Here is a 12,747-nt window from a genome sequence, read left to right on the forward strand (position 1 = left end):
TTCTTCAAAATAGCAGCCCAACCCCTCCAGCCCTGTGTCCCCCAACACGGAGTCCAGACCTTTCCTGTCTCAGCCAAGCCCACACACCCACACTCGTTTGTCAAGCCCTCTTCAAAGGTGGTGCAGGCACTTTCGCTTTGCTAGCGGAAGCATGCAGTGACCCAGCCTGTTGTGGTTTGAGATATAAAATGATAACATCTGCAAATTTATCTTAACGTGTGTGAAATGTGTCTTAGGTGAGAAAAGACTCTTGTGCAAGTATGTGCCTGGCAACGTGAGAAAGGAGGGTGGAGGGGCAAAGAAGCACAGTGCTCATGAGAATAAACTGAGCCTCGATGGTGAGACTGAATGCTTCCCCCTAAAGATCAGGAACAGGATGTGGTCCTTTATACGGTAAAAGGGGCTTTGCAGATGTGATGAAGTTCAAGGTCTTGAGATGGGGAGGTTATCCTTGGTTATGTGAGTGGCCCCAGTGTAATCACAGGAGTTCTTAAAAGAGAGAGACAGGAGGGTCAGAGTTAGAGAAAGGAGATGTACCAATGCGAGCAGGGGCTGGTCTGGCAGGCTGGGAGCCCAGGAGTGCCCACAGCCTCTAGAAGCTGGAAGAGGTGAGGAACAGATTCTCTCATGAAGCCTCCAGAAGGAACCAGTCCTGCTGTCACCTTGATGTGAACAGCAGGACCCCTAGAACTATAGGGGAATAAATGTGTGTTGTTTTAACCCACTAGGTTCATGGTAATTTGCTACAGCAGCAATGAGTAATTAATACAATCAGTATTTAACTGGCTTTGGGGGTGCAGGCTCTCCACCACTATCTTCTCAGTGCATCTCTTGCTGCCCTTGGTTGTTTGCCAAGGCGAGTGGACCAGGGATGGACATAGTCTGATTCTTCTCTGGGGATTTTATGCGCAAGAAGCAGAGGCTGCGGGCCCAGCATCTCCATGAGGCACAGAAGGCACACAGCTGGTTCCGGGTAGGCGGGGGTTAACCAGCTGGAAAACAGTTCACTTTCAGGTCAATTTAGAGTAACCTTTGCTCAGTGAGCCCAGACACTGAGGAAGAGCCAGGCTTGTCTGAGAGGCACTTCTTCCCCCACCGTGTTCTGAGGTCTCTCTCCATGCCCGCACGGTGCCAATTCCCCCAGATATGCCAGTCTGTGCAAGTTGCCAAAGTCGTTCATATTCAGAGCCTGTGGATCGGTATTCTGAAGAACCTCATTATAACGGGGACCCTTGTCTACATGTGGTGAGTCAGGTGCAGAGTGCAAGCTTGAAGGCTTCTGGGGCTGACCTCATTCTCCATCCCCCCGTCACTTTCACCCGTTTCCCCTGTCCTTTCAGCAAGGCTTCTCTCATGTCAGCCCTCTCCACCTTCCAGACTCTCCACTCTCTTCTCCCCCATTATCTCTACCTACCCATCAGACATGACCTAGCTAAGTCCCCAGCCCCTTCCTGCCCCTTTCGCTTCAGGGACATGTGGTTTGCAGGCTTCAGAGGATCAGAATTGTCGCTGCCCAGAGCCAAAAGGTCACAGGGAGCAGGAAGCCAGGCAGTTAGCTCCTCATTCAGGGGCTAAACCCACGGACCCTGAGAGGTGCATGGCTTGTCTGAGTCACCAAGTGAGTTGGGAGAGAGCTGCTGGGACGGTCGTTAATATGTTCTTCCCATCGGGCAGGGCACTGCAAACTCTTTTTTCCCCCTGAGATGTGGCTCTGAAGCATTTGAATTCTTAAAATGATACGTTCATTATTATACAGAGACAAGTCTTCCGATGTACAGGGGCCTGGATTCCACTAAGGCTGCTCTAGAACACACTGTCCATTCTGGAATGGACATGAGAGACCAGAACTGAGCTTCCCAAATGGTGGGCCAGACTGACCCAGGGTTTTTCTGGGAAAATGGTGCAATAGCCAACGGGGAAAAACACAGCACAGACGACGTTCATTTTGTGAAGAGAGGCAGCATAGTACTGTTGAACGGTGTTATCTATAGTGTTATCTATTTGTCCGTGGAATTACATTGACTAGCTCCGTCTCGTGGACGCCAGTTGGGTCTCAATTCTGGATCTCTTGCCACCACTCTTTCTTAATGAGCCTTTTTAAAAAAAATGAATGTCATAGAAATACTAAAATATATATTAAGAAGAATATAATAAACACTCATATGCCACCATCCCACTTAGGAAAAGAACATTACTAGTCCAGGTTTAGCTCCCTGCAGACCCAGCCTGTATCTGTTCTCTTTCCTCTCCCCTTTTAAACATCATTCTGAATTTTGTGCTTGGACATATGTTGTAGAAGTATAAAAACAACCACAGAATTGTTGTTTTTATATTTCTACAACATATGTCCATAACTATAAAAAGGTTTTCCTTGAGATGAAATTCCTATACCATAAAATCAATCTTTTCTTTTTTTTTTTAATCCTCATGGATATTTTCCCATTAATTTTTAGGGAAAGTAGAAGAGTGAGGGAAAGACAGAGGGAAACATCGATGTGAGAGAAATGCATCGATTGGTTGCTTCCTGCATGAGCCCCACCAGGGCCTGGGCCAGGGAGGAGCCTGCAACTAAGGTACATGCCTTTGACTGGAATCGAACCTGGGACCCTTTGGTCTGCAGGCCGACGTTCTATCCACTTAGCCAAACCAGCTAGGGCAAAATCAATAATTTTAACAAGAGCAAGTCAGTGGCATTTGGCATATTCACAAGGTTGTGCAACCACCACCGCTGTCTAGTTCATCGCCTAAAAGAAGCCCTATGCCCATTCGGCAGTTAATTCGCATTTCTCCCTGCTCCCAGCCCCTGGCAACCATCAATCTACTACTCTCTGTCTCTATGGATTTTCCTATTCTGGATCTTTCATATCAACGGGATCATATAATATGTGATCTTTTGCATCTGGCTTCTTTCACTTAGCACAGTGTTTTTGAGGTTCATCCACAGGGTAGCATGTTTCAGTACTCTATTCTTTTTTGTGGCTGAATAATATATGGATAGATCACATTTTGTTTTTCCATTCATCTACTGTTGAACCTTTGGGGTGTTGTCTCCTTTTGGCTATCATGAAGAGTGCTGCTATGAATATATGTGGACAGGTATTTGAGTATATAATGATGTTTTGGATTTCTTTAAACCTTATATCATAATGTGGCATGCTTTGGTTGCTCAACACTGTTATTTTCATATTGATACAATTAGCTCGCCATCATTCTCATTGCTGTAGAGCAGGGGTGGGGAATCTTTTTTTTGCCCTGGACCATTTAGATATTTATAACATCATTTGAAGGCCATACAAAATTATCAACTTAAAAATTAGCCTGCTATATTTGGTCAAACATTTAATTAACTCACTTTTAGTGCCCTGAACCCAAATGATTTATTGGGCCTTATACAGCCCTCGGCCAACGTTCCCCACCCCTGCTGTAGAGCATCCCATTGTGTGAATCCAACAATTTATTTACCCATTCAATGTTCAAGGACATTTAGGTTATCTCTGGTTTTCCCTCGTACAAAGAATGCTGCTGTAAACATTCTGTACATTCCTCCTTAGGCACATGTATGAGGGTGTCTCCAGGGCACACACCTCGAATGGAACTGCTGGGTCATGGGAAATGCACGTCTTCAGGTGGACTTCATATTGGCAAATATGCGTTATCTTTTCATGCAATTCCCAGGGATTCTCAAACCTGGCTGTGTATCAAAATCAGCAGGGCGACTTTTAAAAGGTATATAGGTACCTGGATAACTCTCCAGACCTATAGAACCATAGTTTCCAGGGCTGGCCCTGGGAGCTACAATTTTGAAAGCTCCCTGATTGAGAACAGCTGGGAACAGCCCAGGTTGAGAACAACTGGGACCATGTCTTGGCCCACTCTGCCTTGGCTTCCAAGGTTAGCTCCCAGTGGGCAGCCGTTGGCTTAGACTTCCCAATATCCTTCAGATATTAGGGGCTGGGCAGAAGGAAGAGATCAAATAAACACATGCTGAATGAATAAAGAAAGCATTTAGGATAAACTCTTAATTATTTTGGGCAACGGGAGGCAGGGAAAAAATGTGGAGATGAAATCTACCATTTTTAATAATCAATTCCACTTCTCCTCTTTAGTTTCCCCACCATAGTAATTTACATTCATGTTCTAAATAGGGTATTAACAGCTAATGAACTGGCCCGAAAGGCAGGAAACCGGAGGCAGAGCTACATAAGGCATGAACAAGAATAGCATTTGATTACAAGGTCTGGCTCTGGGCTGCGTGGTAGACCAGTCAAGAACCTCAGTTCTGCCACTGCCTATCTGTGGGCAAGTTCCTTCACCTCTGAGCCCATTCTCTCATCTACAGAGGACAATGATGACAATACTCTCTCCTATTGGCGTGAGGATGAAAGGAAATGATGTGTGTAGAGCTCTCAGCACGTCTGAAGTGCTCAACAAAGGGTAGCGCGTATTATCAATATTATTTATAAAACAGGTGTGTCTTTCTAGAAAACAGGTGGCTGATCTGCTGGACACACCCTTAGATAGGTACCGATGGGTTTCTGAGCCCCAGAACAAAGCTGGTGAATTAATACCAGGTAAACTCTGGTATTTGAGAAGCTGTCCTGTAAATTAGGGTCTATATTAGGCAATATTAGAGGTTGGCACTGGGGTGATAGTTTCCATGTAGCCAGCGCTCACTGTGTGGAATTTGCATACATAATTCATCAACAACCCTGCTGTTAGGGTCGCTGAAGGAGGAACGCATGAGGCTGAAAGGGGTAAGGAATTATGAATTTATTAGGTCACCTAGAAACCAGATGGCTGAGCCCCAAAACAGTGCCAGCACCCAGGGGTGGGGAGTCAAAGATTTTAAAGGACTCTAGGTTTTTTCAGCAGTGAATTCTTTGTGCGGGTCAAGATCCTGGGCAAGTCTGGAGGGGAAAGTTACTGGTCTCAGCAAATGGAATGTGGTCTAAGCAAAAAGGAATGTTGATTGTGAAATGATCTAAAGGTCAGTTTCCCAGGGGAGGGAATATCCATTCGATTATTTGATCAGACCTAACACCTATGAGGTAGGTATAACCATTCTTCCCATCTTATACATGAGGAAAATGAGTCGCAGACAAGGCAAGTCGTTGGCCCAAAGTTCCCTAGCAAAGCTAGGATTGGAATGGAGGCAGCCTCCATCCAAAACCACGGCATTGGGCCTCCCTGGGAAAACCACTGATGCTTTTCTGTGTCTGCCACTCAGCTTTGCTCTGGTGTGTGACAAGCAGTACCAGCGGAAAGAACCTCTGATCAGCTCTGTGCACACCAAGGTGAAAGGCATAGCGGAGGTGAGAGAAGAGATTCTGGAGAATGGAAAGAAGGAGGTGCACAGTGTCTTGGACACGGCAGATTACACCTTCCCCTTGCAGGTGAGCACTGGTCAACATCCTCCCAGGATGCATCCCTGCTCACTGTCACCAGGGCCTCATTCCCTTTCCCCTGCCCCCAGCCCTGGGACCTAGAGCCTTACTCCAGAAAAAGACTGGCCCTATTTAAAAAGCTCTGTGAAAATACCAATGGAGAAAACCTAAAAATTGCAAAACTGGGTCAGATCTAACAGCTCAAAGGAGATGATTCTTTGCTTTATCAAGTCCTCCAGGGCTTCTCAAAATAGCTGTGTGTCCTGGTGCATTTAAAACACGACTGGATTCACTCACACTTTGAGTTGCACACCACTCTTTAGGAGCAGGGCCATGGAGTCAGCAAGGTCTGCCTAGATTCAGAAGGACCAAGAACTCTCTGCCTGGAGAGGACCAGCCCTTCTGTATTGTTTGTGTGGCACTTTGTCAAGAAAATGTTTCCAGGAAAACACTCTTGGGTGTTTAAGGAAGGATACAAAGGACAAAGAAAGAAAGGGTGTGGACCATTACAGAAAGGGCATTCGGCTGCCTAAATTCGCAAGAAAAGAAAATGAAATTAGAATTGTCAAAATGGAAAAGTCGAAGGTGACTCAAGAACAGATGGGGGGGCGGGAGAGACAAAAGGTCCTCTGGGAGCTGGACAGCTTTGCAAAACCATAAAACCTAAGCTGCTATTTCCCAGGAGGTGGCATGCCCTATTGCCCTTTTATTAAAGTCCTAGATAATCTGAACAGCACTCTGATGAAGCCAACAATCACCCCCAGTTCTGCCTCCCTAGGCCTCCTGAGTTTCAATTTAATGGGTTTTTACTGGGAAACTGGGATGGGAAAGGAATCCTCAATCAGTTTCCATGTGCCTTTGCTCTCCCTCGGCTCAGCAGGGCGGCTCATCCAGCTTTGATATTAAGCCCTCCGTGTAGTCCCAAGTTTGCTCCCGGAACCCGAATTCCAGACTGAAGTTTAGCAGAGTGGAAGGGTACGCCCCCAGGCACTTAGCAAGCTGAATAATTAAGATTAAATAGTTGTGTTCTCAAAGGCTTTGCATTGAACTTTTCTCCTTTTCTCCTCAGGGGAACTCCTTCTTTGTGATGACAAACTTTCTCAAGACAAAGGGCCAGGTGCAGGGGTTGTGTCCAGAGGTAAGGAAGGGACCCAGAGCAACTAGACTGGCGATAAGAGTTCTGGAGGAGACACAGGCAAGAGAAAGGGCGGGAGAAGGTGGGAATTGAGATCTGCTATGTCTTCCAGCTCGCAAACTTTACTGAGCCTCCTTTGTTGAGTGTGGGTCTGGGCAGTGTCAGAAGACACTGCAGTTCTCTCTCTGGAGCCGCCCCATCTTTGCCTGTCCCGTCTCCAGCTCAGGTACTAGGCGCCTGTGCAGGCGCGAGGCCTGCTTCCTCCATCGCTCCCTCCCGCATGGCTCCTGACAACATTGATCTTTGGCATTTGTGCGGCATTTCACATTTCAGTGGAGCCTCACAGATTTAGGAGGGTAACAGCATTCCCAGCCCCATTTTACAGGTCAGACGCAGATCAGAGAGGTTAAGTGCCTTCCCCTAGTCGCGCAGCTTGCTGCAGGCATTCTCTGAGACGGCTTTTCCTACTACGGAACCACTGGGAACTGTCTGTCTGGGAACATTGTCACACAGTTCACATTTGCCTTCTCACCACACTTCTTTTTTTTTTTTTTTAATATATTTTATTGATTTTTTACAGAGAGGAAGGGAGAGGGATAGAGAGCTAGAAACATCGATGAGAGAGAAACATCGATCAGCTGCCTCCTGCACACTCCCCACTGGGGATGTGCCCGCAACCACAGTACATGCCCTTGACCGGAATCGAACCTGGGACCCTTGAGTCTGCAGGCCGACGCTCTATCCACTGAGCCAAACCGGTTTCGGCTCACCACACTTCTTTTTGCTTGTTTGTTATCACCCCACTTCCTAGCCTTTCAGTCTCCGCATCAGGTAAATGCTACCTGTCACCCCACCACCGTGACCACCCATGCAGTCTTTCCCAAGTTGATTTTGCCCTCTCCAGACTCTTGACCTTCTTCTACCTCTTTCTGGAAAACTTTCTTCTCTATCAAAATGTATTTGTCCTGCTATAGCCAGTTCAGCTCAGTGGATAGAGCGTTGGTCTGCAGACCAGAGTCCTGGGTTCCATTCAGGTCAAGGGCATGTACCTCGGTTGCAGGCCCAGCCTCTGGTCGGGGAGTTAGGAGGAGGCAGCCAATCAATGTGTTTCTCTCACATCGATATTTCTCTCTGTCTTTCCCACTCTCTCTAAAAATCAATGGAAAAATATCCTCAGGTGAAGATTAAAAAAAAAAAGTAATTAAAAAAAAAAAAGAATTGAGCCCTAACCAGTTTAGCTCAGTGGATAGAGCGTCGGCCTGAGGACTGAAAGGTCCCAGGTTCGATTCCAGTCAAGGGCATGTACCTTGGTTGCGGGCACATCCCCAGTAGGGGGTGTGCTGGAGGCAGCTGATCCATGTTTCTCTCTCATCGATGTTTCTAGCTCTCTATCCCTCTTCCTTCCTCTCTGTAAAAAAATCAATAAAATATATTTTAAAAAAAGAATTGAAATAAAAATATTTACTGATACATACCTATATTCTATGTATTACATTTATAATGATTAAACACCAAAGAAAAATTCTTATGCATTTAAAAGAAAATGTATTTGTCCTAGTCTGCCCTTTCCCAGTCCTGCCCTCTGTTCTTTAAGAGGATAACTAGCTATTCTGGTAAGTTTATCTAGAGCAATGTGTTACAAAAGATCACCTGTTACTGCACCCTCCTGCCATTGCCCACTCAGGTAATGCCTGTGCTTTTCCAGGGACCATCCCAGCACCGAGGTGTGCAGCACTGGGATGCTATCAAGCAGGTTTCCTGCTTGTGGGAGGACCAGCCTTGCCCGTGGGTCTTGCTCATCAGCCCACACAGGTGACAAGGTCTGAGTGTCTGAGAGCTCGGGGTAGATCTGCTCTCTCCTATGACAGTCTTTGCCATCGTGTCCACCTAAACCTGGAACCAGGCTAACATTCCCTTGGATCTGTATCAATAATGCTCATCTCATCTTCACAGCAACCACTTCAGGCAGATCTGTTCACCCTCCTTTTACAGAGGAGGAAACTGAGGCTGAGAGAGGTGCAGTGACTTGACCAGTGTCATGCAGCTAGACAATGGCGCAGAGGTCCTGTTGAATCTCTATAAAAGCCACGCACTGCACAGGAGATAATGAGCAGCGGCTATTCTCTTAGCAGCTGTGTCACATCCTGCTCTCCCTAAGACTGGCCAGTGAACCTGCTCCCGAGCAAATGGGAAGTTGAATACAGAAGCCAAGTCATCACATTTCTCTTTTCCTTCTTCTGTCCTCCGCTATCAGTCCTGAGACCTCATTTTCTCAGGCCAGGAGACAGGGCTGGCTGGCGCCCTTTATTTCCACATTTGCTGCTGAGCCTTCATGCCATTTGCTTCATTCAGTTCTGCAGCCACAGAGCTGTTTGGACCAGGCCTCTGGCTTTGTATACCGAGGGCTGTCCCTGCCAGTGGCCCCAGGCTGCCCTGACTTCCGCATTTTAGATTTTTATTTACTTTTTGTTTTTATTGAGATATAATTCATATACCACAAAATCCACCACTTTATTTTCTTTTTAAAATATATTTTTATTGATTTCAGAGAGGAAGGGAGAGTGAAAGAGAGAAAAAACCATCAATGAGGAGAGAGACGCATTGATTGGCTGCCTCCTGTGTGCCCCATACTGGGGATTGAGCCCATAACCCAGGCATGTGCCCTGACTGGGAATCCAACCATGACCTCCAGGTTCATAGGTCAATGCTCAACAACTGAGCCATGCCGGCCAGGCAAAAACCCACTATTTTAAAGTGTACAATTCAGTGGTTTAGTACATTCACAACGTGGTGCAATTATCACCATTTCAGAACATTTTCATCACCCTAAAAAGAAACTTCATACCCATTAGCAGTCTCTCCCCATTTCCCCTTCCCCAGCCCCTGGCAACCACTGATCTGCTTTTTGTCTCTATGGATTTGCCTATTCTGGATATTTTACATAAATGAATCCTACAATCTGTGGTCTTTTGTGTCTAACTTCTTTCACTTACTAAACTGTTTTCAAGGTTTTCCAATGTTGTAGCATGAGCCAGTAGCACTTCATTCCTTTTCATGGTTGAATAATATTCCACTGTATAAATGTACTACATTTTATTTTTTTTAATATATTTTTATTGATTTCAGAGAGGAAGGGAGAAGGTGAGAGAGATAGAAACATCAATGATGACAGAGAATCATTGATTGGCTGCCTCCTGCACTGCCCACTGGGGATTGAGCCCACAACCGAGCATGTGCCCTTGACCAGAATCGAACCCGGGACCCTTCAGTCCACAGGCCAATGCTCTATCTACTGAGCCAAACCGGCTAGGGCTAAATGTACATTTAATCTGTCCACTCATTAGTTGATGAATATTTCGGTTGTTGCCATTTTTTTGGCTATTATGACTTGCTGTGTCCATCTGTGTACAAGTTTTTGTGTGGACACAGGAGAGCTGCTTTTCCATATTTTAGGGGCACTTGATACTTACTCCTTGCCACCCTGTCCTTCTCTTGGCAGTACCCTACCCGCAGGACACTCTGTTCCTCTGACAGGGGTTGTATAAAGGGATGGTTGGACCCGCAGAGCAAAGGTACGTTCTGTCTCTTTTTGGGACCATGGGGATGAATGGTCTGGCATTCTGGTGACATTCGCAGTGTCCTAAAATTGAGATCTTTAACTCTGGCTCTCAGCTGCCTTTCCACCCTCAGCAGACCATGGGTGGGTCTGTGTCTGCCCCGTGCCTTGGCTGTGTCCTCAGAGGACCAGCTGCTGATGTGAATGTGACATTAATTCCCCAGTGAGGAGGCGAGCTCCTAAAAACCGTGCAAAATTAGTACCTTCAGGGTTCTACCTGATGGAAAAATCAAAAGGCTTATAGTATCATCTGAGTATTCTAAGCTTTCTGTCTTGAATTTCCACAAAGGTTGAGGAGCTTGAACTTGTACCCCTATGACACCTGGGGACCATACACTAATTAACCTACAGAATTTCTGTCTCCTGTTTTGTTTTTAATATATTTTTAAATTGATTTCAGAGAGGAAGAGAGAGCTAGAAACATCCATGATGAGAGAAATCATTGATCGGCTGCCTCCTGCACGCCCCACCCTGGGGATTGAACCCACAACCGAAGCATGTGCCCTGACCAGGAATCCAACCCTGGCCTCCTGGTTCAAAGGTCAATGCTCCATAGGTCTATGCTCCACCACTGAGCTATGCCGGCCAGGCTCCATGTTTCCTGTTTTAACTGAAAGGGCACATACATGACAGTAAAGTTACCACATAAAAGAATAAAAAGAAAAGAAAAAATATCAGTGGTTATAAAACACACACAAAGGGTCTATGAATGTTACATTCTTATTCCATGATACATGTGTGTCTGAGTTGGTATAGCGATCATTTTAACATTACTTTCTATTTAACTCTGCCTTCGGGAATCTTTAACTGACCCTGATGCTCCAGGAAGCTGTGCCATGTTTTTTTTGTGTGTGTGTGTGTTTTGTTTTGTTTTGTTTTTAATCGTCAACTGAGGATATCTTTCCACTGATTTTTAGAAAGTGGAAGGGAGTTAGGGAGGGAGGGAGGAAGAGAGAAAGAAACGTCAATATGAGAGAGACACATCAATCGGTTGCCCTCTGAACGCACTTGGACCAGGGCTGGGGATTGAACCTGCAACCCAGATATGTGCCCTTGACTGGGAATCGAACCCACAACCCTTCAGTGCATGGGCCGACGCTCTAATCACTGAACCACCGACCAAGGCAAGATGTGCCATGTTTATTCGGCGACTTTGCACATCCCTGACACATGCTGTACATTCCTCGAGGGACTTACATGCCAAATAAGAAGCCAAGTTCTAGTCCATTTTCCCAGTTGAGAGAATACACCCTATCAGGCTCCCCTCTCAGTCATCTTTCTTTCAAAGAAGCCAAACAAGCCAACAGCATCCATGGTCTTCCTATGATCTCTCTACCGTTCGATGTGTTGCTTGGTCAGCTTAATAAGCTTGTGGTTCAGTCGGGGTTTCATGGAAACTGAAACTGCTTGAGCTGAAAAGCATGGTCTCTTGCTTGGGTTGAGAGTTTCCTCCCATGGTTCTTTCACACGTGTGCTTCTGTGACCTCTTGACCCTGCAGGAATCCAGACCGGAAGGTGTATAGTGTATAAACAGAGGCAGAAGACCTGTGAAGTCTCTGCCTGGTGTCCCACCGAGGCAATAGAAGAGCCCCCCCGGTAAGTTGCAGTGTGAGGACTGACCCGTGGCCCTCGGCAGTGAGTAGGTGAGCCCTTGCCAGGCACTGATCTAGCTTCTCTTCTCAGGGAGTCCCACAATATCCTGGGTCCTACTGGCTTGGGGACCCCATGCCAGGCATACCGGTGGTCTCTGGGAGGGCCACGCTAGTTAAAATATTGAAATAATTCTGTACTGACTGGTAAATAGCTACTTCCCTGAACACCCTTGGCTGCCCCTGCCTCCTTTCTGTGCCAGCATGTTCCAGGGCACCTCCAGACTCTACTCCAGTGCTACAGCAGCGTCCATTCTGACTTTTCAGTGTCCATACTCAGGGATTAAGGATGGGGAGATGACAGGGAGGGAAGAAAGAAAAAAAGGAAAGGAAGGGGAAAGGAAGGAAAAGAAATGGAAGGGAGGAAGAGAAGGGAAGTTTTCTTAAATAATCACAGTGAAAGCCTGGCCAACATGGCTCAGTGGTTGAGGGTCGACCTATGAACCAGGAGGTCATGGTTCAATTCCTGGTAAGGGCACATGCCCCAGTTGCAGGCTTGATCCCCAGTAGGGGGCATGCAGGAGGCAGCTAATTAATGATTCTCTCTCATTATTGATGTTTCTCTTTCTCTCTCCCTCTCCCTTCCTCTCTGAGGTCAATAAAAATCCTACTATATAAAAACCCTGGGTCCATCACGACTGGAGGCTCGACCAACTGAAAGTCAGTCCTGCAGTCAGCGCTGGGTTGCCATGGCTACCCAGCACTGACTGCTGAGGGGGCTGCAAATCAGGCCCAGAGAGAGGCCTGAGGAGAGAAGCAGGATCTGAGCCGTAGCCTCTGTGGCAGCTGTTGATCAGCACTTGCCTCTCTCTTTCTCTCTGGGCCTGGTCAGCAGCCGCGCCTCCATTTCTCTCCAGGCCTCCACCGGGGATGCTGATCAGCCTTGCCTTTCTGATCAGGCCCCGTTGATAGGCCCAGAGATGCTGCCTGGCATAGAAACTGACCAATCAGAACCAAATCTGG

General features: G+C 46.6%; 2 protein-coding genes across 3 annotated transcripts in view; one reads left to right on the forward strand and one right to left on the reverse strand.

The window, feature by feature from the left end:
* IFT81 (intraflagellar transport 81) overlaps positions 1-12,747 on the reverse strand; it is a 130,528-nt gene that overhangs the window by 85,014 nt on the left and 32,767 nt on the right. The window lies entirely within an intron of this gene.
* P2RX7 (purinergic receptor P2X 7) overlaps positions 1-12,747 on the forward strand; it is a gene marked incomplete at both ends in the record, with an annotated part of 40,882 nt that overhangs the window by 7,017 nt on the left and 21,118 nt on the right. The window contains 5 exons of one of the 2 annotated variants that reach the window (XM_080650638.1): positions 1,118-1,245; positions 5,228-5,393; positions 6,454-6,522; positions 10,019-10,091; positions 11,635-11,731. In XM_080650638.1, coding sequence (XP_080506764.1) covers positions 1,118-1,245; positions 5,228-5,393; positions 6,454-6,522; positions 10,019-10,091; positions 11,635-11,731 — 533 coding nt within the window. Of the gene's footprint in view, positions 1-1,117; positions 1,246-5,227; positions 5,394-6,453; positions 6,523-10,018; positions 10,092-11,634; positions 11,732-12,747 lie in introns of those variants that run through there. The other variant, XM_080650637.1, reaches the window with a different exon arrangement.

Source organism: Plecotus auritus (assembly GCF_963455305.1).
Source record: "Plecotus auritus genome assembly, chromosome: 13".
Taxonomy (NCBI): Eukaryota; Metazoa; Chordata; class Mammalia; order Chiroptera; family Vespertilionidae; genus Plecotus; species Plecotus auritus.